The 26,859-nt window shown below is 39.8% G+C and overlaps 1 protein-coding gene across 4 annotated transcripts in view; it reads left to right on the top strand.

The window, feature by feature from the left end:
- Positions 1–9,744: 9,744 nt before the first annotated feature.
- U2SURP (U2 snRNP associated SURP domain containing) overlaps positions 9,745–26,859 on the top strand; it is a 57,367-nt gene continuing 40,252 nt past the window's right edge. For 3 of the 4 annotated variants that reach the window (XM_017955812.3, XM_009201576.3, XM_003894996.4), the window contains exons 1-6: positions 10,189–10,333; positions 19,582–19,626; positions 21,273–21,404; positions 23,364–23,462; positions 25,282–25,396; positions 25,837–25,970. In XM_017955812.3, the coding sequence (XP_017811301.1) occupies positions 10,289–10,333; positions 19,582–19,626; positions 21,273–21,404; positions 23,364–23,462; positions 25,282–25,396; positions 25,837–25,970 (570 nt within the window). In that variant the 5' untranslated portion in view covers positions 10,189–10,288. Of the gene's footprint in view, positions 10,334–19,581; positions 19,627–21,272; positions 21,405–23,363; positions 23,463–25,281; positions 25,397–25,836; positions 25,971–26,859 lie in introns of all 4 variants that reach the window. The other variant, XM_017955813.3, reaches the window with a different exon arrangement.

Genomic DNA, 26,859 nt, shown 5'->3' with positions numbered 1-26,859 from the left:
GGAAATGCAACATTTGGACAGGAAAACAAAAATGCCTGTCCTCACCTAGGTCCGTGAGTACAGGTCCGGGGGATAAGCCCTCACCAGGAACCTGCCCTTCCCTTCCCAGCACGTCCCTGCCCCTCTTCCATATCAATATTTCTGCTCCCCCTGCCTCCCTCCTCCCCGGCCTCCCTCCCTGACTGGTGCCGCCCCTTGCTCCACGGGGTCCCACCAACCGCCCAAGGGCTGAAGAGTGCGGGGGCATTGCGCTGGCCACTCCGCCTGCTGCCCCAGCAGGGATCCACTAGGCGAAGTCAGCTGGGAAACGCCCTGTAAAATTGAGATGGGACTTCCGGTGCTTTTGAGGCAGTCTCGGCTCTGTCGCCAGGGCTGCAAGGTGCAGAGTGGCGGGATCTCAGCTCACTGCAAAAGCTCCATGCCTCGGGTTCCACCATTCTCCTGCCTCAGCCTCCCGAGTAGCTGGGACTACGAAGCATACATACCTGCAGCCCGGCTAATTTTTTTTATTTTTTTAGTAGAGGCGGGGTTTTACCCGTGTTAGCCAGGCTGGTCTTGATCTCCTAACCTCGTGATCCATGTCTGACCTCCCAAAGTGCTGGGATTACAGGCTTGAGCCACAGCTTGACCAGACTTAGAGCTTTTATGTCTAGCTGGAGGATTGTATATGCATGTAAGCATTCTATGTCACAGCTCCCAGGGTTTGTGGATGCACCAATTAGCACTCTGTATCCTGGCTAATCCTGAGGTGGGACTTGAGAGAACACATATGGCTAAAAAGTTGTAAAATGCACCAATCCAGTGCTTCATTATTAGCTCAGGTTTGTAAGCTTACACCAGTCCAGCACTCTCTGTCACAAAGCTCAAAAGGTTTGTAAATGCACCTATCACTTAACATAAGCTATTACTGGTGGGGCTTGAAGACTTTTATGTCTCCCTCAAGGGTTTATAAAACACACCAGTCAGCACTGTCAAAACGGACCAATCAGCTCTCTATAAAATGGACCAATCAGCAGGATGTGGGTGGGGTCAGATAAGGAGATAAAACCAGGCTGTTGGTGCCACCAGTCAGCAACCGCGGATGCCTTCCAGGATGTGGAGCCTTTGTTCTTTTTGTCTTAAGTAATAAATCGCCTGCTGCTGCTCACTCTTTGGGTCCATGTAAGCCTTCACGGGCTGTAACGCACTCCCTGTGGAGACCCGCGAATGCACAGGGATGAGCGAACAACTCTGGACGCACCACCTTTATGAACAACCAACACTAACACATGAAAGTCTGCAGCTTCCGCTGAAGCCCAGTGAGACTACCAATAACCTACCAGAAGAAACCCCAGACACACTATGTTTAAGAACTCTGGCCACTAACGGTGAGGTCCACAGCTTCATTCTTGAAGTGAGACCAGGAACCCCACCAATTCCAGACACAGTTGCACAAGAATGTGAATGTATTTAAAGCCACTGAACTGTACACTTAAAATTGCTAAAAGGGTACATTTTAAGTTAGATACATTTATCACAATGAGAAATTATGGCATATCAATCACAGCAGCATCTCCAAACATTTGAAAAGTAGTTGTATATATATCTGAAATCTATTATTCATAGAATCGACAGTTTTGCCCCACCGTTGAAATCTTCACTTATTCCACAGCGAGCCTCTGAGGGCCATTTGGACTTTCTTTGAGCACAACTGATGAGACCAAAAATGAACGGTTAGCCACAGCTGGACTATTCAGAACCTTATCCTAAGAATTTGGAATTCGATTTCAGAAACTTACTGTTAGTCTCTGTGTAGGGGTAAAGGTGAGGTAATATGGTTGGGAGCTATAGGGCAGTCATCTTTTTCCATGTTCATTTTTTATTCAACAAATACTTATTTTTTGTCTACTCTGTGTTAGGCATTGTGCAAGGTGCTGGGATTCAGTGGCATCCCTGACCTCCTGAAACAGAGCAAGCCTGACTGTAGAGGATCTCTAAAGTTATTTCTCGTATTTTTGTTAGACCTGATATTTTGCATACTGTTTTCTTTTTTTTTTTTTTTTTTTTTTTGAGGCCAGGGTCAGCTCTATATGTAGGCTGGAGTGCAGTGGCCCGGATCTCAGAGAGAGGCTCACTGCAATCCGCCTCCCAGGTTCACTTCATTCTCCTGTCTCAGCCTCCCGAGGTGGCTGGGACTACAAGCCACCTCGGCTGGATTTTTTGTAGTTTTTAGTGGGGCGGGGGTTTCACTGTGATGCTTAGCCAGGATGGTCTTGATCGCCGGCATCGTGATCGCCGATCTCGGCCTCCCAAAGTGCTGGGATTAGGAATGAGCCACTGCCTTGACCTTGCATACTGTTTTCTAGTAAATGAACAACACAGTATGCCATGATTTTTAAAAATTACATTTAACTTCCTCTCTATTTTTTAGCACGTTTTTCAGCACCAGGACAAGCATAATTGCTCAAGGAAAGCTTGGTTGACAACAACAGGAAATTAGAGTCTGAATTGTAACAAATGTGGCAAGAGCACCAAGATCACTATGTGTTCACAGAAAATGTACCAAAGGTGGGTGTTCTGTTTACCAGTGGCAGCAGCGACACCACGTGGCAAAATAGTAAATGATGTGTGTAATTTCTATGCCTGCCTGCATAGAAATTACTCAATTCTTGAACAGCAAAAAAAAAAAAAAAAAAAAAAGCAAAAATTGGGCACGAAAGGGGATCTGTATTATTTCACAATTGGTACTTGAAGGGAGACTTTTAAGTCTGTTTCAAATTAGCATAATTGGCATTTTTTTTAAGTGAGGTAACACTGTGCTAAGGTCTTCATCCTCCCCTCTCAGAAGTTAACCCCAGAGGTGAAATCTTGAGAGCTGAACAGACACTCCCAGTGGTTCTAGAGTATCCTTCATTAGGTCTTTCCTTACTTCTCCCAAACCAATCTTCTCCTGTGTTTCCATAAAACTGTTTTTGGTGCTGATTTCATTCATTAACAAATATTCATTGAGTACCTGCTGGTGCTTACTCTGTTCTAGGCATTGCAGATGCAGCAGTGAACAAATCAAACTAAAATTTCAGCCTGTACTTCTTAGAATCTTGTTGTGATACATCTGTCTCTTTTATTCCCCGCAAGTCATTTGACAACAGGGACCTGTCTTATCCCATCCTCACTGGAACCACACCTTCTACCCATTGAATTCCCCAATAACAATTTCAGAACTAAATTGATTAAAGATGACTGTATTTATTAGGACCATTCCCAGCTCAGTTCTCTGGTGGGATCAAAGCTGTGTCCTTTCAGCCAGAGACAAAATACAAAAACAGAAACTTCATTATAGATCCCATGGTAAACTTAATAATGGCCCTCCAAAGATGCCCACACCCTAATCCCCAGAACCTGCAAATATATTGCCTTACATGGCAAAGGGACTTTGCAGCTGTGATTAAGTTAAGGCTCTTGAGATGGGAGATTATCCTGGATTGTCATAGTAGAGCCAATGTAACCACAAGGGTCCTTATAAGAGGGAGGGAGCAGAGGTGGAGAAGAGATAAGGGTGGAGGCAAGCGTCAGAGAGAAGATACTGATGGAGGAGAGGGCCACAGACCAAGGAATGCAGGTAAATTCTAGAATCCGGGAAGGGGAAAGAAAAGGATTCTTCTTCAGAGGCTCCAAAATGAACACAAGCCTGGTGGTACATTTTATATTTCTGACCCCCAAAGCTGTAAGATAATACATCTGTGTTGCTATAAGCCACTAACTTTGTGATAATTTGCTACGGCAGCAATAGGAAAGTATACAGATTTCTACCTGTCCTCCTCCTAATCTGTGTTCCACACTGCCCATTCTCACTGGTGTGCAGAGTGGGACATTTCTACTTTGTTCCCTTATTTTCCCAAGTCATGGAGATGTCCTGGTTATTCTTGACAAAAGCCTCTAACAATGTGCCTCTAACAGGGCTGTCTGACCATCTAACAGGGCATTCTTTGGCGTATCCTCACAATCCCTGAGTTTTCTTAAGAGAATTTTAAATGCTATTCAGTTCCACAGTTAGCTAAATATATATATATATAAAATTCAATGTACAACCCAAAAAGTTATCCTCATCCTCATAGAAATACTAAAAGCATCTCATTAGAGTCAGGAATGAGACAAGCATGTTTGGCCGGGCTCGATGGCTCATGCCTGTAATCCCAGCACTTTGGGAGGCTGAGGCGGGCGGATCACAAGGTCAGGAGATGGAGATCATCCTGGCTAACACAGTGAAACCTCGTCTCTACTAAAAATACAAAGAATTAGCTGGTGGCGGGCGCCTGTAGTCCCAGCTGCTCAGGAGACTGAGGCAGGAGAATGGTGTGAACCTGGGAGGTAGAGCTTGCAGTGAGCCGAGATCACCCCACTGCACTCCAGCCTGGGCGACAGCGAGACTGTGTCTCAAAAAAAAAAAAAAAAAAAAGACAAGCATGTTCATTAGCACCACACTTAACATTATTCCGGGGGTATTGGCTAATGTAATTATACAAGAAAAAAGTATAAAAATGGGAAAGGAGGAGGCAAACTGGTAATTATTTGCAAATATGTTTGTATACCTGAAAGTTCAAGGGAATAAACTGAAAACCTATGTAAATAATATAAGAATTCGGTAGACACGTTACACAACATTAATTTGTCAATAAACAGCTTATTTAGGACATACATAAATACAAAAACTTGCTATATCCACAGTAACAACAGAAAAGACAAAATGCCTAACAAAGTAACAGAAAATACGCAAAGTTAATGTGAAGGAAATGGAACAAAACTTGAAAAAGAAGAAAGGTATGCCATGTTGTTTTGATAGAATCTTACCACTATAGCAATGTCAAAATAAAGCCTTATGTGTTTTAAGACCACTGTTACTAACAACTTTTGTTATTAACAGATGAAATTGATAAGGGAAAGTCTTCTTTCATTTTCTTTTCGTAACTTAATTATCCACCCCGCCTTTAATATTACCTGGTCTTGTCTCATGCGTTTCAGTCAATATGGGGATATGTAGGCTTCGCACTGGCCAAAGCCAGGTCACAAGTTAAGTGAGGCCTTATCTTTGGTGGTCCAAGTCAAGCCCACCTTTGGGTTGCCTGGCCATGGCAAGAGAGAGCTCCCCAGATTTGCTGTGTGCTGGTTCTCACGACCTGCCACAGGCACCTTGAGTCCTCCTTTCTCTCTCTCTCTCTCTCTCACACACACACACACACACTCTCAGGAACACTAATTTCCATTTCCACAGTACGCCATCTGGACCCTCCTAGATTTTATTAACCTTGTTGATAAAATAATTCCTACACAGTAAAGGTTTCCTTCTCACTAGGATCATAGTCAGAATGGCAATTTCTATATCTTCATCATGGCGCCAGTGTATTCTTGGGCTACGTACTTTTTGACATTTTTTGTAGAGACAGAGTCTCACTTTGTTGCCCAGGCTGGAGTGCAGTGGCGCAATCTTGGCTCACTGCAACCTCTGCCTCCTGGGTTCAAGCAATTCTCCTGCCTCAGCCTCTGGAGTAGCTCGGACTACAGGTGCATGCCACCATGCCTAGCTAATTTATTTTGTATTTTAGTAGAGAAGGGGTTTCACATGTTGCCCAGGATGGTCTCGAATTCATGAACTCAGGCAATCGGCCTGCCTTGGCCTCCCAAAGTGCTAGGATTACAGGTGTGAGCCACCGCGCCTGCCTGCCACTGCTAATTATTATTGTCAAAGGAATCTGTATATAATCAATAAGTGAGTCAGGTAATTTGTGTGTGTGTGTGTGTGAAAGGGGGAGCAGCTGGTGTTGCTACTGAAACCTTACTCATAACACTTACATTGTGAGGTGGGTGTGGGGCAGGCAGTCAAGTTCATCAGAAGGAATTTTCCATTCCACATTGACCACACCTCTGTAAAGGCTGTTTCCTAATTATTCCTAGAAGCAGCTAGGATCTCTCTTAGCAGAAGACATTAAGTCTGATTTTTAGTTGTCTCTCTTTTTATCTTCTTTCTTCAGAGCCTAGCACATACTAGAAACTCAATAAATGCCAAAAAAGCAAATGGAATGTCCCTTTTACCAACCTATATCCTGAAACCCAGAGAGCAGGGAAAAGCTGCTTAAAAACTGTCTAGAATGAAAATGCCACCAAGTAGGAGCAGTCCATTGGCACAATACAGGAGGTTGTAGCTTTGGGGCAATCATTTTTTAAGGTCTCTATCTTTTAGCATGCACAGGTTCTACAGCTGTTTGTATTGTTAAATACTCTCTCCACTCCACTTTTTTCCTCCTTGAAGAAATCAAAACATTTTTGGTGGGGAGGTCTAAAAATTATTGTGAGCCCTAGGCACTGAGCCTCCTGTACCTGACTAATAAGTCAGTTCTGGTTGATGCCTGGGGGAACTGGTTGGTAATGTTTTGATCAACACCCCAGTTAAGAATTACACTGTACATCAAAACTAGAAAACTGAAATGCCTACAAGCAGGTTGGGTATGGGGAATTTGTCCACTGTGTATGATGAGGGGGTGGCTAAATTGGTGTGCATAGCTCCCTTCCCTAGAAGTCACTACAGGCCACATCACCTGGATTGTCCCCCAGTGTTGCCAGACTTCCCCATTTTTCAAGAAAGGCTAGAAACCCTGAGTTTTATGTAAAATCTCTCTGTTTTAAAATGCTAGCTGAAATTTCAAAGAAAAAAATCTCCCTGAATGAATCAAACAAAACATCTCAGTATTGCATATATATGGCACTACTTTGTAATTTCTCTTGAATGTATCTGCTGCAGGAAGAAGCCTTAAAAACAAATGGCAGGTGTGTGGGCACCAGAGAATCAACACATCAGGAAGAGAAAAATGGCATGGTTTTAGTGTAATTGTAAAAAGGTAATACTAGTTGCAGTAAATTGCATGATTCTTACTGTTTATGTGTAGTCCCTTAGCACTAATAATTGTTAATCTAATTATTCAGATTGCATAAAATTCCATTTGGATTATTTTCATGCTATTTCACTTTCCTGAATTTGTAATTTGAGTAATAGGGCCAGAATTTCATGTATCAAGAACTCTTGCTCATAATTGTGATGTTCAATTTTTTTTTTTTTTTTTTCCCTGAGCTAGGGTCACTCTGTTGCCCAGACTGGAGTGCAATGGTAAGATTCCCAGTGCTCTGGTGGTCCTCCCACCTCAGCCTCCTGTCTGGGACTACAGATGTGTGCCACCACATCTGGCTGACTTTTAAATATTTTTTTGTAGAAATGAGGTTTTGCCGTGTTGCCCAGGCTGGTCTCGAACTCATGGGCTCAAGCCATCTGCCTGCCTTGATCTGCCCGCGTTGGCCTCCCAAAGTGCTAGGATTACAGGCCTGAGCCACCGCACCTGGTCATGATTTTGAACTTTTAAAAGTGTACTTAACCCTTAATAAAGGCCTATGTATTATTTCTAGTCACATCACATTTGTCTGACATGCTTTGGGGCTTACGGTATAAAAAAGAAAGAAGTCTGCATTGTTTTTAATTCTTTAGGAGTATTTAGTAAAAATTATTTTAAAAATAAGTAGAACTTTGGGGATTTGCCTGAAAAGCTGCATATATTCACTCTTTATTATTATTATTATTATTATTATTTGGAGACAGAGTCTTGCTCTGTCGCCCAGGCTGGAGTGCAGTGGCGCCATCTCGGCTCACTGCAAGCTCCGCCTCCCGTGTTCACGCCATTCTCCTGCCTCAGCCTCCGGAGTAGCTGGGACTACAGGTGCCCGCCACCGAGCCCGGCTGATTTTTTGTATTTTTAGTAGAGACGGGGTTTCACAGTGGTCTCGATCTCCTGTCCTTGTGATCCGCCCTCCTCGGCTTCCCAAAGTGCTGGGATTACAGGCGCATATATTCACTTTCTAGTGACAAAATCAGCCTGTGGCATTGTTAGAACACCACAAGGCATACCCAGTCCCACTTCTCTTCATCTCAGTGGATGATTTCACTTTCTAATCCTATACTGTAAACAGTTAAGATCTAGGCCGGGCGCGGTGGCTCACGCCTGTAAACCCAGCATTTTGGGAGGCCGAGGCGGGTGAATCACGAGGTCAGGAGGTCGAGACCATCCTGGCTAACATGGTGAAACCCCGTCTCTACTAAAAATACAAAAAAATTAGCCGGGCGTGATGGTGGGCGCCTGTAGTCCCAGCTACTCAGGAGCCTGAGGCAGGAGAATGGCGTGAACCCAGGAGGCGGAGCTTGCAGTGAGCTGAGATTGTGCCACTGCACTCCAGCCTGGGCGACAGAGCGAGACTCCTTACCAAAAAGCAAAACAACAACAAAAAAACCCAACAAAACAAAACCCAGTTAAGATCTAGTGTGCTGAGCTCTTCAAAGTGGGAAAGTATAGGTTCCTTGGAAACAGAAGAAGGGTCTCTCATTTAGGATTGGTGGGGAGGGAGGACTGTAAGCCTTCCTGGAGGAAGGGACATCTTCACCAAGAGTAGAATTGGATTATACTTCAATGAGAGGTCAGGGCAAGGTTGAGGGAAGAGGCCCAGAACTGAAAAAGTATGACAGAATCCAGCACTGGAAGTAAATTCAATTGCGTTGGAGGGTGCAAGTCATTCTAATTTCATGTGTAGCACTTGTCAGTTTCTGATCATTTCTTGTTTACTGTCTGTTCTTCTACCCTCATACCCTCATACAGAATAGGAGGCCTGGCCTGCTGATTCCTTAGTGACTGGCACGTAAGTCTGTTAATCTTTCCTGAGGGGCCAGCCTTGTGTCGGATCCTGTTCTAAGTGCTTCCCTCGCTCCCCACCCCCGCCATTCAACAAAATTCTACTTCTTCAGAGCCGGTTCAAATGCTTTATTCTCTATGACCACAATCCCTCCCCCGCCCCGTCTCTTTTGCTCACTCTTACTCTCAGAATTAATTACTTCTTTCAGAGGTCCCTCAGCTATTGATCCTTCCTTGCAGCATCAATTTAGTTATGCATAGTATTAGTGTGCGGTTTCCTTGTCTCCTTCATTTCTCATTAAGTTTTAAAGCATATGAAGACAGTGCATGTTTATCTGTCTCTGTAAGCCCTACAACACTTTGGGCAGGCTTTTACACACAAAACGGGGCTCAAAAATATTTTGAATAAATGAATTAGAGAGAGGTCCACGAACGCCCTCCGCTCCCACCCTAGTCCTCAGAGCAATACTTTAAAATAAAAATCTGACCATTTCAACCTTGTTAAAGGCCGATCTTCATTCTGAGAATAGAATTCTAACTCCTAAGCACGATGGTGACCTCAGGGCGCTGTGTGAACCTGCACCCACACCCCGTCCAACCACGTTCCTCTCCACACCTGATCTAATAAAATGACTGCTTAGGTGACCTGCAAGACCGGCTGTACTAATTTATGCCACAGGCTTTTACCTCAATTACTCCCTCTTTCTGGAATGTCCTTTCTTTCCTTGCCTGGCCTGATTCAGGCATAGTCTTCTCAAACAAGCTTTCCTTCTTTGAATCTAGGTCCTGATTAATAACTTTTTAAAAAAGTACTAAGTACAGAAAAGTTTAGTATGATGCTCCCCCATTTATGTGATTAAAAATGAAAACAATACTAAAGTGTAAAATGTAATCTTTAAAAATGTCACACAACTTTACATGCATGCTAGATTTAGAACACCGTCTGTATTTACGATTTTCTCTCATTGACTGTCTCCACGCGCACCCACTCTGCAGACGCCCTTAACAGTGTCTACTGGATCACCCTCAGGTTGGGTCAAACGCTCCTCTTCTCGGCTTTTCGGGCGCAACCGTATGTCAACATTCACCATCTTAAGATGAGCAGACTGCAAGCGTGGGAGCTGCCGAAGTGGCGAGAACAGCGTTTCCGTCGATCGAGCGCCAGGCCACCGGTCAGCTCCAGTCCTATTTTGAGTTGAAGTAAAAGCTACTCCCTAGATGGCCAGTGCACGTCTTTAAAAAGCGGCTCCCTTCCCACAAAGGAAATACGACTGGTTCGCATCTGTCAAGGGTTGGCGTTGGGATAAGAGAGTGAAATATCAGCTGGCCCTGGACAAGGAGATACTCTGAATTCCCGGACCCAATAACGTGACCAAACACCGTGACTCCCAGGAAAACTAGCGTAGTGAGCGCGGCTGAGGAAATTACTGACACCGGAAGTCACGTGAGCGGCTTCCCCCAAGGTCGCTATCTCGACAGTCGACTATTCAGCCTTGCAGGCTCCTCTGGCGGGCTTCGCTGAGATCCGCTCTTTCGGTGCTCGACTCGCCCGTGCTGCTGCTGCCGCCGAAGGAGGGGCAAAGCTCAAGATGGCGGACAAAACGCCAGGCGGATCTCAGAAGGCCAGTTCAAAGGTAATTTCTGACAAAATTTCGTAAGTCAGCGGATCTACCACTGTCGTCTGGGGCCCACAGACGCTTCTGGCCTGTGAGAGGCGATTGGGATTGGGGTCTGCGTTCTGGTCGCGACGGTAGGCCCGGGCGCCGCCGCACCGTGGTGCGCAGGTTGAGAGGCCTGGTATCTCCCCTTATTCCCAGCCTGGATTCAGCTCGAAACTGGCGTGCCCAGAGGGTGGTGGCGTGAGTGCTTCGGCCCGCACTTGGCGTTGGAGTGAAATCGGGAATTCAGATTGAGGTCCAAAGTCGTGAAAACGCTCTCCTGTATTTCAGCTTCCTGCGCCCTGAGGCCTCCAGACAGCGCCTGGGAGAGAGGCGGGAATCGCTTCCCGGTGCTTAAGTGCTGCTTTTTTCTCGGTTTTGGATCTCACTCACTTCCGGCCTCCCTCAGTTTCCCTCCAAGGAATAAATAATCTTTAGGGTCGCCAGCTGTGAGGGGAGGACCACTAGGGCAAAGACGCGAAGTGGGAAATGCAGAGGCGGGAGCAAGCTCTCCTTTGCAGTGCTTCATAGCCAAGGTTAATGTACACTCTACACGTGGTCTTTACCTTAAGGGGAAGTAAAAAGCACTTTTTAGGGTAGAGGACTCGTGGTCTCTTTCTTCATGTTGAAGAAACACAGTGAAAAGGGAAGCCCCGTAGACTTTTAAGCTGCATACGATTAGTAAATTGCATTTGTGTTTACAGGGAATCCTGTGCACGTATTGTGAAACCAGTAAGCTGTGGTAGTAGTTCAGCGTTAGTAAGGTTGGGTTCTTAGTTGCCATCTTGGGCGGGACATTTAATCGTTGTTTGCTTTGGTTTTCTGGTCTCGAATATATTAATTGGTACTGCCACTAGGTAGTTAAACTTCCCGATGCTGATGCAAAAAGGTGTATAACACTTTTTTAGGTGCTGGGGACTGTTACATCTTAAAGAGTATGTGTGACTATAAATCAGTTATTAGAAAGTTAAATTTACTGTAGGAGAGAAGCTTGCTTTTACAGTTGAGAAACATCAACTCGTTTTCTACTTGCGTTCTCTAATCCGACTGTTTATGCCACTTGGTGAATGATGTACACCAAAATAATTAGTTCATAATTAGTAATGGTCTTACCAGACATCCTTTAGTTACATAGAAACTTTGATAAGGGGCCAGTTTCGGCTGCTTTACAAGGTGTTTGTCAGTTTTTTTCCCTCCTCAGTACATTTCGTCTTCTCCCCCTCTTTGGGGGCGAGGGGAATACAGGGGTAACTCGCTCTACCAACTCTTCTCAACAGACTCATGACAAGAACATACCGTTAAGGAGCTATTACTAAAGTTAGCTACGTTCATAACAAGTCATGCATAAGCCTCACAATTTCTGTTTCTTCTCAAAGTAATATTTTAAGTATTCCCTACTTGAGGTCTTGGATACATTGAAAACATTTCAATGTCTGTGTTCAGGCTTCCTTCTGAAATAGTACTTTTCATGATTGTGAATGATAGCTGTTCCCTATAAATAAATTATTGGATTATCCAGTAATCTTTTCTGTTTATATTGCCTTAGATTATAATCTCTTGATGCTGTTAACAGATTTCTTACTGATGTCTGTAAAAGGAATCAGAATATCTTAACTAATTTGGAGGCTGCATAATGTAGTGGGAAGATTATGAATTTTGTTAGCAAAAGAGATTTGGGTTTAAATCCTGACTTGGTAATTAATTATATTTGCGACAATATTAAGGCAGATTGTTTAAACTCTGGAACCTCAATTTCCTCATTTGTAATGTAGATATAATTCTTTTTTTACAAGGTTGATATAAGGATTAAATGAGCTAATGTCTATAAAATACAACATAATAAATTGTAGTTTCTTTCCCCTCTCCTTTTTTGTTTTTAGAGGAAATAAGTTCTTAACTTTCAAAATGTCAGGATAAATTTTAATCCTATGATTTGGAATCTAAGTAATCAGCCGTCATAATGACTGCCCAGATAGCTGCTTTTTATTTTTATTTCATTTTTATTTTATTTTATTTTATTTTTGTGAAGAAGTCTCACTCTGTCGCCCAGGCTGGAGTACTGTGGCACAATCTCTGCTCATTGCAGCCTCCGCCTCCCGGGTTCAAGTGATTCTCCTGCCTCAGCCTCCTGAGTATCTGGGAGTACAGGCGCGCACTTCCAGGCCCGGCTAATTTTTTGTATTTTAGTAGAGACGGGGTTTCACCATGTTGGCCAGGATGGTCTCGATCTCTTGACCTCGTGATGCACCCGCCTCGGCCTCCCAAAGTGCTGGGATTACAGGCGTGAGTCACTGTGCCCAGCACTGCTTTTTATTTCTAACACAAAATTTGTTAGAGAAAGTGTAAGATCATTTTGGCTAATACTACAGTATTTGGAATTTCTAGCCTTTGATATCTGGTTTGATTTCCTTTCCCCTGGAAAGAACAGATGAGTGGCTTATGTTTTACAATACAGATGGAGTGAACAGATACTTCTGTTTCATGTTTCGTCGTTTTCTTTGGTAGTTAAATTCCCATTAATATGGATAGGGATGCTTATATTTCTAGACATTGGGAAAATGGTAATTTAAAAATATACAGTATGGCAAAACTATTAACATTTCTTAATTATAAAAAGATTAGATTAGATAACCTCTACAGGTCTTCTAGTTGCTTTTTTTTTTTTGAGACAGAGTCTTGCTCTGTCGCCCAGGCTGGAGTGCAGTGGCACAATCTCAGCTCACTGTAACCTCTGCCTCCCGGGTTTGAGCGATTCTTCTGCCTCAGCCTCCCGAGTAGCTGGGACTACAGGCGCCCGACTAATTTTTGTATTTTTAGTATTTTAGTATTTGTATTTTAGTATTTTAGTATTTTGTATTTTAGTCGAGACGGGGTTTCATCTGTTGGCCAGGCTGGTCTGTAACTCCTGACCTTGTGATCCCCCGGCCTCGGCCTCCGAAAGTGCGGGGATTACAGGAGTGAGCCACCGTTCCTGGCCTCTAGTTTTAAAATGATACTTTATGAATGTATACTTGAATGACTTATCTTTATTCATAATTGTCCCTAATGAAGAGACCCCTATGCACTTTAATTTTCTGTGTAATTTTGTTGTTCTCTGCATTTTAGAGCCTGGCAGATGTAGACATTTAATAAATGTTCTAGAAATGAGCAAAAATTTTCCTGTGCATTTGTTTATCACTAGTCTAAAATATTGCTTGGCTGGGGAGAGGTGTTGACGTTATGTTGTAGCTTTGATTTTGAGAGGACAGAGAGCGAGTCTGTAATTGCTTATAAAATTGTTAAACATTTTCTTATAATTTATAAAAAATTATTATTTTTGACTGTCAGTTGTTTACTTAGCAAAATTAGGATATGAAGAAAATTTAGTATTTTCTTTCCTTCTGCAATTTCCTGTGCTGGTAATATTGCTAATGTAATGGAATTGCGTGCCCTGCTATTTCACTCTGTGACTATGGCTTTTTTTTTCTTTTTTGCCGTATCGCTAAAAATTGAGTTAGGTGAATGGATAAAACAGAAAAAACTACAGACTTTCTTACACATTCATTGCTGAATTGCTTTGGAAACTGTTTTGATTGACTGCCTTTGCTGATTAACAAAAAGTATCACTTTTAAGAAATAGGTAAAATGAGGATCTATTCAAGGCGTATGAACCTTAAGTATTTATTACTGCCAGTTTTCATTTTTTGTGGTAACTGAAAGTTTATGAAAAAGTCCAAACAAAATACATACCTTGAAAATTAGGCTTTTCACAGTTTGCCAGTTTCAAACTGAATCTTTATTATGATATGGTTGTAACCTTATCTTAAAATATAAGGTAGTTTTTTTTGGTAGAAGGTTTTCGTTTGGTGTGGAAGGTAGAACTGAACTTCCTTCCATTTTCTCGATTGATGCTTTCTTGAAACTTGAACCTGCAGCAGTGGTGCTAGAATATGCCTGTTGGTATGGTTTTAAAAATAATTCCTATCTTTCTGGATTTAATTGATTGTTTTCTGAAAGTCCAGTTTTTATTTTCACTTTTTGTTTTTTAGTTCTGAAACTTTGTTTTCCTTGGAAAGTAAACCTTCTAAGAAAGATACCCATTTGCCTTACTGGGTATCATAGAGAGAAGAGCTCATTTAGTATGCAAGTTGAAGACATCTACCCCTCTACTCTCCACTCTTTTTTACAAGGAGCCGTCATTTTTGGAATAAAAAAAACTTGCTACAAGATATTAAAATAAAAAATAGTAATATTACAAACTATTTGCCTCTTATTCTAGTATAGGTAGTTTTAACATTTTATTGCACATCAGCTGTGAGCTGTATATTTTGCTGAAATAACGTTTTTGAAAGCAAGATACATTTGTCAGTAGCACTTGAGGCTAATGGTAGTGTTAGGCATCTATTCCCTGAGTTAAAGTTTTTCACAAGGCCGTTCCTCAGTTTAGATAAGCTATAGGTTATTCAGAGTGTACTTACAACTTTTCATATAGTATTGGTAGTGTTTTGAGTAATTTAACAAATCATCTTACATTTGTTATTTAACTTTATTTACATAGTGCTTGTATTAATGATTTTGTGATTTTTTTTTTTTAAAGATGGATACCTTGATTTGGCTTGGATAGTGGTATTAAGCTAGGTAGCTGTGGTTAATGAGTGGACAGCCTAGTTTGTTGACAGTGTGGAGTGTAATTTTGTTTGGTGGTAGGTACTTCTTCTGACAAATCAAGTATATTGAGACTGTCACTTGCCAGATCTTGTGCGTGATGTTGAGTTAGACAATGTTAAATTAAGAATGTACCCATTTTTCGCGGTCGGGCGCGGTGGCTCACGCCTGTAATCCCAGCACTTTGGGAGGCCAAGGTGGGTGGATAACCTGAGCTCGGTAGTTCAAGACTAGCCTGACCAACATGGAGAAACTCCGTCTCTGCTAAAAATACAAAATTAGCCGGGCCTGGTGGCGCATGCCTGTAATCCCAGCTACTCGGGAGGCTGAGACAGGAGAATCACTTGAACCTGGGAGGTGGAGGTTGCCATGAGAGCTGAGATTGCGCCATTGCGCTCCAGCCTGGGCAAAAAGAGCGAAACTCTGTCTCAAAAAAAAAAAAAAAAAAAAAGAATGTACCCATTTTTACCCATTTTTGAGGAGCATGCTGTCTAGTAGAAGAGAGTCAAGATAGTACAATTAAGGTGTTATTATGCTTCCAGCAGGAGAGATTGTTACACTTGTGGAAATGAAAGTTGCTGCTCTTAGAGGGTGAGAGGAGAAACGTGGGAGATTAGGAGACAGATACGAGAATGGAGAGCTCACTAGGCAGAATGGTGGTGTTGGAGGAACGTTGCTGTGGATAGCTTGCTAATTTGGAAACTCAGATGTGGGGCTTTCACTTGAAGTAAAATTGGAGCAGCTGGAAGAAAATTAGTTTTGTTCTCAGCCAGCAAGCTATAGAGCAATAGGTAGTGTAGTTGGCTTCACTTTTATCCCCTTAGCAGCCATCAGAATGATCTTTTTTTCTTTTTAGACTTTCTTGCTGTCCCTCCCCACATTTGTACTGTCTGGTTTCTCTGCTCCAAAATTTCTCTTGTGTATGCTACTTTATTGTCTCAAACTTCCCTTAGTCTTCCTTTTCATTTCTTGCTTTTGTGTCTTTTTTCTTTGCTTTCTTTCTTCCCTCCTGCCCCCGCCCCCCCACCCCGAGATGGGGTTCTTGCTTTGTTAGGCTGGTCTTAAACTCCTGGCCTCGAGCAGTCGTCCCACCTCAGCCTCCTGAGTAGCTGAGATTACAGGCGTGAGCCACTCCATCCAGCAGCTTTTGGGTCCTTTCATTTGGATAAGGAGCTGTGCTGTAGACTTCAGGAGATCTTTAAGCATCATTCGTTTGTGTTCTTCAGTTAACAATAAAAAGCCAAACTCAAGACAAATAATCCAGTTCAGCTCCAGGTTAAGAAGAGGGAGAGGCTTAGCTTCTGAAGTAGTGCTATATTTACTGTTTACTTTGACTGTTATCTTTAGAAGTTGATTATTCTTTTAAAAATTGTGTTAACTGCTGTTTGAACTGTTCTTAACCCTCAAAAAGTTCTGTGCTGAAAGCTGTTTAGCTATAGGTGTGTGTCAGTGGAATATGTCTGGTTTGCAATAAATGTGATTAGTGACATCTTAAGCTAATTGAAATCAGCTGGTGCATTGTCCTACATCGTACACCGGTGCATTGTCCTACACCATGCTGTTATTGCTCTATTTGCAAATTTATCCAATTGTATTATTTTGAAAGCTGACAAAATTGTTACTTTTGGACTCATTTTTGTATTAGAGATTATTTTATTTGATGAATGGTTATGCAAGTGAGATTCTTAAAGATTATAGAGCTTCATCTTTTGATGACGACTTGGAGTCAGGGAAGAGTTAACTGTATGGAAATAGGCAGAATGTCTAGGTTCTTGTATCTTTTGTTTTTAAATCCTAGAAATGATGATTTGGATGTGATGGCATAAAAGACTAAAGAAAGGGTAGCACTTTCTTAGTTATTCTTTTGGATGCTTGTTCTTCCTGGGTGAACTTTAGAATTGTTTTGGCAATTCCTTTGCCCCCTTGCAGATATTTCCCTTTGGAATTTAGAGCTGTTGAATGAAATTGTATTAAATATGTAAAGAAATTTAGGTATCATTGACATTATCTTTATATTGAATTTTCCCATCCAGTAATATGAATCTTTTGAAAAGGTGACTTGAGTAACTGGATTTCTCCTAAAGTTTTTGTTTTTTCTTCACAAGGGTTATATACATTTATTAAATTGGTTTCTAGATGTTTTTATATTTTTTGTTGCTTTTATGATTAGGATGTTTTTGTTACCTAGCAAGTTAATACTGGTGTATTGGAAGGCAGTTGACTTGTTTTTGTTGTTATTGTTTGTTTTTGAGATGGAGTCTCACTCTGTTGCCTAGGCTGTAGTGCAGTGGCACGATCTCAGCTCACTGCAAGCTCTGCCTCCTGGGTTCACGCAATTCTCTTGCCTCAGCGAGTAGCTGGGACTACAGGCGCCCGCCACCACGCTCGGCTAATTTTTGTTATTTTTGGTAGAGATGGGGTTTCATCACGTTTGGCCAGGATGGTCTCCATCTCTTGATATATCTGCCTCAGCCTCCCAAAGTACTGGGATTACAGGTGTGAGTCACAGCTCCCGGCCCAGGCCGTTGATTTTTTTCACTCCCTTCAGCCTCTTGCCTGAACTACTTTTGTAAGAGTGGTTGTTTATTCTTTTGGATTTTTAAATTTCTAGATATTTGTAAATTGATGAGTTTCAAGATATGTTTCAGAGTGTGTTTCATAGTTAATACTAAAAATTTTCTTCTTTTATACCATCTTGACGTTTAAGAAAGATTAGCTACAAGAAGAAAATGAAGGTGGAGACAAAAGTTGGGGACAAAAAAACCATGGACAGAAAGAGTGAGATGGGGCTGGGTGCAGTCACTCATGTCTGTAATCCTAGCACTTTCAGAGGCGAGCAGATCCCCTGAGTCACGAGTTCGAGACCAGCCTGGCCAACATGGTGAAACCCTGTCTCTACTAAAAATACAAAAATTAACCAGGCATGGTGGCGCGTGCCTATAATCCCAGCTACCGAGCAGGCTGAGGGAGGAGAATCACTGGAACCTGGGAGGCGGAGGCTGCAGTGAGCCAGGGTCCTGCCACTATATTCCAGAGTGAGACTCTGTCTGAAGGAAAAAAAAGAACAAAAGAAAGAATGAGATGGGAGGCGTCCCAGTGCTTGGTTGTCCTGGGCTGATTTTTGCCTATGCTAATGTGCAATACGGTGGAGTTCAGAGGAGTAAATTGATTCAGTGCAAACTTCTTACCAGCTGTTCTTAGCCTTATGTTTGGACAACATAAATAAAACAATACTGTGTGGATCTATATTAATCTTCCTGATTTGCTCTTTTTAAAATAACATACGAATCTTCAATTTTCTCTTAAAATAATTTTGTCTTGAGCTTTATATGACATCTGGACTGGGAGTTGGGGTCAGGTGAGATATTTGTGATCTCAATATTTTTGATTTCATTTGAACACTTAACACTTAAATATATAAATAAAAACAAGTAAAATTTCACTACCCTGTACCCTCAAAAATAAAAACAGCTCAGTGACAGTTATATTTTGGATCCCCAAGTAAAAATTCTTGGAGAATCTTTCTTTCAGAGGGATAGCATATATTTAGTTAATAGCCTTGCAGCTTGTCATCTCTGTCTTTACATGTGTAGTGGAAACAAATTATTGCATACCATGTATAATCTGATCAGTTAAGAAAAATTGAAGTTTTAACAGTTGACATTGCTGGAAGATACCATATGAACTCTTTCTTGTGCCACCAGGCAGCCTGTGACATGCTATAGAATCATCTCCCTTAAAATGAGTTGTAAATGGTGCTGTATTGAAATTTGATAATATTTTCTTGAACTTTCTGCAGAATTTGTACCTTTTTTTTTTTTTTGAGATGGAGTCTGGTTCTGTCACCCAGGCTGGAGTGCAGTGGCACAATCTCAGCTCACTGCAAGCTCCGCCTCCTGGGTTCACGCCATTCTCCTGCCTCAGCGTCCCAAGTAGCTGGGACTACAGGTGCCTGCCACCACACCCAGCTAATTTTTTGTATTTTTTAAGTAGAGACGTGGTTTAACCATGTTAGCCAGGATGATCTCGATCTTCTGACCTGGTGATCCACCCACCTCAGCCTCCCAAAGTGCTGGGATTACAGGTGTGAGCCAACATGCCCGGCCAGAATTTGTACCTTTTAATAGCAAGCATTTATATGTGGATTTCTTTATGTGGCTTTGGGTGGTTAGAGAAAGGAAGAGAGTTTTTGTACTGTGAACCAAGAAGTTGCTGGGCAGTACTGTGGCAGTAAATGATGCATCTATGATTAGGAAGAGCTTTTGCCTAAAACTTCTGTTGTATAAATGGTGGTTAGGTTTCCAGTGTATACTATAAAGAGGTAATTGTGCCTCATACATATCCCACTAGTGTTTATATTATATTTTTGGAAATATGCAGGCTGAATTTTAAAGAAATGACTTACACATTTACTTTGTATCATCATCTTTTCCTAAGTCAGAGACTGCCTTTGCTCAGTTTAATTAACTGAGGAGAAATTGCCAGAAGTTAGGAAATACTAAGTTTGTATAACATGACAGACATAGTTTGTTAGTGTAAGACATTTTTAAATTATTGACTTTTATTTTTAATACTTGTAGACGAGATCATCAGATGTTCATTCGTCTGGATCTTCAGATGCACATGTGAGTATAAAAGGCAATCTTTGTCTTTTTTCCTTTAAAATTTAATTTCTCCTCATATGTTTCCCTACATCAATGATTTTACTTCACAAATAAGTACAATTATATTGTGTGTGCTTTTTTTCCTTTTACTCTTTTTTTCTAGGTGCCTTCCTTTTTTTTATGTTCTACTTGCATAAGTTAGCCCTCTCAAGCCATGTTAGAGACCTAGGATGTATATTTCCTTATGATTTTTATTGTGTAAAAATCTGTACATACATACGTATGTGTACTTACACTTTGACTATGGGAATGCATTATACACATGCTTTTCTTACTGCACAGAACATGTGTTGGAAATCCCTGCAGGTAAACTGTTATAACTCTAATCTGTTCTTTCTTAAGGCATCATAATGTTCTATGATGGGGAGGTGCAGTTGTTTGTTATTTGTTTGTTGATGGGCATATATTTTTTGTTAAAAGCTTTCGAGTAACATTTTGGATAGATAATACTGCAATAAGTATTTTTTTATATATGTTATTACAGCAGTGTTCAAAGTGTAGTCTGAAGACCCCTGGGAGTCAGAAGATTCCTGGGAGTCACTGAGAATCTCTGAGAAGGGTCTGTGAATTCAAAACTATTTTGTAATAATACTAAGGCGTTATTTATGCCTTTTTCACCATTTTGGCACTTGCACTAATGCAAATATAGCCGGAGGTGCAAAAGCATTCGGTGGGTAAACTGTTGGCACTTCAGCACAAATCAAGGCAGTGACACCAGAATATACGTGTAGTCATTATATTCTTCCCCAGCAGGCACAATAATTTCACTTGAGAAACCAGCATAATTAGAAATACTACTATTTTACTACTTCATCAAGCAGTAAAAATTTACCATTGTCTTGATCTTTTGTATAGTTTGTCTTAATATTCTATGTGATAAGAAGTACGTATAACACTTATTCTTACCAAAATGTGATGTTTGTTTGAGTTGAGAAATGAAACTAGTTGCTTTTTTCATGAAACACCAGTTTTACTTGGGAGTGACTGACAGGCAAACTATGGTGAATCAGACTTGGGGATTTTGGCAGACATTTTCTTGAAAATGAAGGTAATGAACCTGTTACTTCAAGGAAAACAACTGTTACCAATATAAAATTCAAGCTTGTGAGTTAGAGTTATTGAAAACTTCCCCTGTTCTTAAGAACTCTTTTACGCCGGGTGCAGTGACTCACACCTGTAATCCCAGCACTTTGGGAGGCTGAGGCGGGCGGATCACCAGGTCAGGAGATCGAGAACATCGTGGCTAACACGGTGAAACCACGTCTCTACTAAAAATACAAAAAAATTAGCCAGGTGTGGTGGCAGGCGCCTGTAGTCCCAGCTACTTGGGAGGCTGAGGCAGGAGAATGGCTTGAACCTGGGAGGTGGAGCTTGCAGTGAGCCGAGATCGTGCCACTGCACTCCAGTCTGGGCCACAGAGCCAGACTCCATCTCAAAAAAACAAAAAGAACTCTTCTGATGAAATCAATGGTGATATTAAGGGATGTGATATTTTGATAATGTACAATGAAATTTGTGAATATCTGACATGGCTTATTTCTAGTTTTCAGTGCTGTATATGTATGTATGTGTGGTTTGTTTTTTCTCTTGTTTTGCTTTTCCTGAAGATGGATGCATCTGGACCCTCAGATAGTGATATGCCAAGTCGGACGCGACCTAAGAGCCCAAGAAAACATAATTATAGGAATGAAAGTGCCCGTGAAAGCCTTTGTGATTCTCCTCATCAGAATCTCTCAAGAGTGAGTATAGATTAGATAAGGTAAAGATAAGAAAGGATAGTTAATGGTGTTAATCTGTCCTTGATTGAATTTAGTGGTTGAATATTTGGTTTTGTATGTGTTTCATCTTATTCTATTTGTATAAATAGAATCTTTTTGTATTTGGGATAACAGTAAACTCGTTTATATAGGGACATCCTTTTAGCTCAAATGTGAGATATATTTCATTTTTAGAGTTTTAAATTTTATTCAAAAAGAAAAGTGGTGTTTGGATTTAAAATGGTTAATTGTCAAGTTTATCTTTCCCCACTTATATCAAAAATTTATTGAATCAAGTACCAAATATCAGTTACTGGAAATGCACAGATCATTGAAACACTATTCTTGTTTCCAGAGAGCTTGTAGGCTCACTTTGGAAAACAAACAGGAGCAGGTGCTATTCACTCTAATAAGTGCAGTGCCCAGGGTAATACAGGAACACAGAGAAGGAACTTCCTCACTTTTAGATCTGTAAAGTGCTCTCAGGCTCTTTTAGACTTTTATTCTATGTCAAGTAATTTTTTCTTGTGGTTAAATTTGTAGCATAACACAGTCATCACCAGCCAGTATTAACCACTGACAACAAATTATTTTTCTTGTTTAATATTTCTAGGTATAAATACATTTTTACTTTGCCTAGATTTATTTTACAAGAACCCATTTTAAAATACCCTGTTTTTAGTTACAAATTTTTTTTCATTTCTGCAAAAATTCTGTAAACAAACTTTTGAATGATTGCTTATATTGTTTATTTGAATAAATACTCCATAGTTTCCTTAGCCATATCTCTCTTGGGTGTCTGAATTTAGCTCTTAGGGTATAAGTAAAATTTGAGCATGGTGATTTTTCTTTGGGTTTCATTTAATTCATATATAATTTTGCCACTTGTTTAAACTTTTGAAGTTGAAACCGGAGAGACTGAATGATGGCAAAATGATTTTCTATTTTGAGAAAATGTATTTTGAATCTGCTCCTGAAACCCAATATTGACTTTTAGGTTATAAACTGCTTTATTTTTCTCAAAGGGATTTTAATTAACTTTAAAATAGTTAGCAGCAATGTTACTCTTCTATTCTGCATCTCCCAAAGGCAAGCCTATTTAATGACTAGGGAATTTAAAGTCTTAATTTTGTAATTGGTTAGCTTCTCATTTTAGTAGAGAGAGAAACCTTCAGATTTCAGTATTTTAGGTTGTATTTAATAAACATTTCCTACCTTTTAAGTTTATAAATCAAATGAGTAACTGATTGAACAAAAAGGTCTACAGACAGTATATTCAGGCTATATTTCAGAAGGAAGTTGCCTCTAAGTTGCATAAATGAAGACTTCATTAAAATACTGTTTTCTTATATTTAAAATTGATATAGTTTTACTTGAGCTGAAACCTTGAATATTGTAGGTGATATTTTAATCCCAGCAAAGAATGAAATTATGTTCATAAATATCAGTATTATTGATGAAGAATGAGGTAAGTTACCAAATTATAAAAAAGAAGTTATTTATAATATGTAAAATGAGGGTTGTAGATGGTAAATTCCTGCCCCGGGACCATAGAAATGTTTGCCTCCCTTTGCCTACTTCAGAATCTGTTTTCTGTCATTGCAACTTTTCCCCAGAAACATCTGTACTTTCCCTCCTCAAATGCTTTTATTCTTGTTCTAAGCATTAGTGTCTGTCTCTTCTATTTTTACCTTTTTTTTAAACATGCCTTTTGCATGTTTTTGACCTAGAGCTAGTGAATGAAGGCATTCTTTGATGAATACTTAACGTCAGAGTCAAGTAAGACAGGCACCTGACGTGTAGAGTAGCCCCAGCTTTTCTTTACAATGAAATTTTTAAAAATGGCAATCTATTCTGAAGACTTAGTTATCAGTTGATGTGTATTAAAGTTTTAGATAGCACTAAGAATGTATATGTAAAGGTATACTTTTTATTTCTTAGCCTCTTCTGGAAAACAAACTTAAAGCATTCAGTATTGGAAAAATGAGTACAGCTAAACGAACTTTAAGTAAAAAGGAACAGGAAGAATTAAAGAAAAAGGTAATGTTGAAAATGTATTTTGAATTATCCTTGGAAATGAATGTGTCTAAGTGTATTAGAGGAATGTTTCCTGAAGATTCTTAACCTCTAGGATATTCTCAGCTCCACCTCTGAGTCAAATCTGTAATACAGCATATATTCCTAGGAGTCGAGCTTCTATCCTTGTTCCCTCACCCTGTTTCTTTTTTCTTTGTTATAGTTTTGGCTATTTTCTAATCTTCTTTTTGTATAAGTAAAGTGTGTGTGTGTGCACATTGTACCCATTCCCCTTAGATTAATGATAGTATGCTTTATACAGTACACTTTTTTCCAACTTGCTTTTGTAACTTAACGTTATATCTCAGAAATTACCTCAAGTATATAGAAATACTCCTTATTCTTTTGCTCTGGCTGTGTAGATATGCAATCATTTATTCAACTAAAATTCTACTGCGGGCATTTATGTTTTGTTCTTTTGTCATTACAAATAATGCTGTGAGGGATAATGTTATGCATATGTTTGGGTTTTTTGCTAGTGTTATCTTTGGGATACATTCTTATAGGTGAGATTTGGGATATGTTCTTATAAGTGAGATTACTGGGTTGAATGGTAAATGCATAAATGTAGTTTTTCTGTACTTGTCATTGTCAAATTGCTCTCTGTAGGGGCAGTGACATTTTGCACGCCTGTCAGTAGTGTATGAATGAATTGTTTCTCCATAGCACTGCCAGTAGAGGAGTTTTGCCAGTCTCCTGCATGAAAAATGGTATCTCGGTGTAGTTTTACATTTGGATTTCTCTCATTATGAGTAAAGTTTAACAGTTTTTCTTGTGTTTGTTTCTGTGAACTGTCTGCTCATTTTTTTCTATAAGTTGTATTAACACTTTGTTATACAAGGTACAATTTTTTTTTCTCACTTTGTTGATTGTCTTTTTATTTTGCTGCTGGTGTTTTTCTCCATGCAGAAACTATTGTTGTACAATCAGATCAGTGTTTCCCTATGATTTCTGGTTTTTCAGTTTTTTCCATTATCAGCTTATGAGGGAATTTCCTCATGTTTTCCTCTACTACTGTATGGTTTCGTTTTTAAGAATATTAAATCAGATTATTTTGTAGTTTATTCTGGTATGTGGTGTCAAGAATAGATTCATTTTTGTCTTTTTTCAAATAATATATTCAGTTATCCTAGTGTCATTTATTGAAAAGTTTTATTTCCCATTGATTTGAGATGCTTCTTTTATTGAACACTAAATTTCCACATGCTATTTGATTTTATTCTGTATTTTCTGTTATATTCTGTTGGCCTTCTGTTCGTAGATGTTTTGGGAACGTTTAGAATAGTTGAAACTATCAAATTTCTTCTGAGCTTGCTTTATATCAAGATTCTTCTGAGCTTTCTTTTCTTTAATGCCACTTGTCGGTAGATATTGCTGCTTCAGCTTCTAATACACATGTTTTTGGTGATTTGAAAAATATTTATATTCACTGAATTAAATCATCATGCCTTGGAAACTTGGTAAACGTTAGTAGCAAAATACGTTTTCATATAGTCAATTGTCATGCAATTTGATGCTTGAGTAGTCTCTAGACAAATTTACTAGTTAATCTGTACTTAGGGGTTCTTTTCTAGTTCTACAAATTGCCGGTAGAGGAGCAAAGCCTCTCTTGGTTTCATTAATTAATATTTAATATCTACTAAAGATTAGATGTTATTAATTGTTAGGACTGCTTAACCTGGGAAGGGAGGGTTTTCCTCCATCTTATTCCTTGATGAATTTAGCCCTGTGTACATTAACAATTTTTGTATTGCGTGATATTAATATTTTCATGTGTATTTAGGAGGATGAAAAGGCAGCTGCTGAGATATATGAGGAGTTTCTTGCTGCTTTTGAAGGAAGTGATGGTAATAAGGTGAAAACATTTGTGCGAGGGGGTGTTGTTAATGCAGCTAAAGGTAAGTTTATAAGTGTAACTGCTAATAAAGTATAACTATTACAGTTTTTGAGCAAACTCCATCTTGGTTGAATGACTGCAGGTAGATAATTATGGAAGGAAGTTTGGTTGCTTTTGAATTTTATATTTTCTGTTGGCACCCTCTAGTGGTTATATTAGCAGAATAAATGGCCAAGTGTCAATTAATGAGATACTGAAGACAGATTTTAAACATATTTAGTCCCTTTCAAGTTTTAAGACAGCAGAGCACTTGTCATAGATTTTAATGTGTGTCGTAGTTTTGCTACAAAATGGTTAAATTAGCATTATTGGGGTGATACTTGAATTTCATATTTGTTAATAGTGATACATTTTAATGCTAAAGGCATTTTACTAATTTTTACTTGTTTTTAATAAAGAAAATGCGAAATTAGTTTTGAAACTTAGTATTTTAAATTTCAGAAGAACATGAAACAGATGAAAAAAGAGGTAAAATCTATAAGCCATCTTCAAGATTTGCAGATCAAAAAAATCCTCCAAATCAGTCTTCCAATGAAAGACCACCATCTCTTCTTGTGATAGAAACCAAAAAACCTGTAAGTCATACTTAAGTAATTGACCGTTTATGTTCAGAGATGACACTGCCAGTGATACTTCCACTGTAAGCAAGACTTTGGCTTTTTTTCATTTTTGGCGGGGGCAGGAGTGGTAGATGTTAAGTTTTGATGCTTTCTAACCCAGTAATTTACTTAGATGAGAGATAATGAATTAGGACACATAGATGATATTCTTTTTATGCTCTTTGAGCAGTGAACATTTGCTATTTATGCTCATCATATATTGCAAGTCAAAAATTTACTATAATGCAAGTCAAAAATTGACTATATTTGACTTGCAATGGGGTTGTCTTTTTAAACATTTATGAACTGAGGTATTTAAATTATTAGTATGTGTAGTGTCTGTTTCCTAGAACATTTTTAGAACATTTTGGGAATTACTGTCAGAATTAGTGACACTTAAAATATTCTCAGTGTTAGAAAAAAAATTCTTTTTCTTTGAGAGTTTGGTTTTTATGGGAGATGGCAGACAGATGTGGGTCATGTCATTTGGAGCCACATGTGGTGAACAAATGTGATTGCATTGAATAGTAAGCCTGGTTTTTTTTGTTTGGCTTAAAAAATGTCTCTAAAAGCAATGAAAAAGAAATCCAGCTTTATTGAGATACAATTCACGTACAATACAATAAGATTTACCTTTTTTTTTTTTTTTTGGGCAGACGGTCTCACTGTTGCCCAGGCTAGAGTGCAGTAGTGTGATTACAGCTCCTGCAGCCTTAACCTCCTAGGCTCGGGTGGTCCTCCCACCTCAACCTCCTGAGTAGCTGGGACTACAGGCAATGTAGTCCCATGCCCAACTAATTTTTTGGTATTTTTTGTGAAAACGGATTTTCGCCATTTTGCCCAGGCTGGTCTCGAACATCCAGAC

The sequence above is a fragment of the Papio anubis genome, chromosome 2, assembly GCF_008728515.1.
Source record: "Papio anubis isolate 15944 chromosome 2, Panubis1.0, whole genome shotgun sequence".
In the NCBI taxonomy this organism is placed as follows: domain Eukaryota; kingdom Metazoa; phylum Chordata; class Mammalia; order Primates; family Cercopithecidae; genus Papio; species Papio anubis.
Note: the sequence above shows the minus strand (reverse complement) of the source record. Positions and strands in the feature narration are given on the sequence as shown.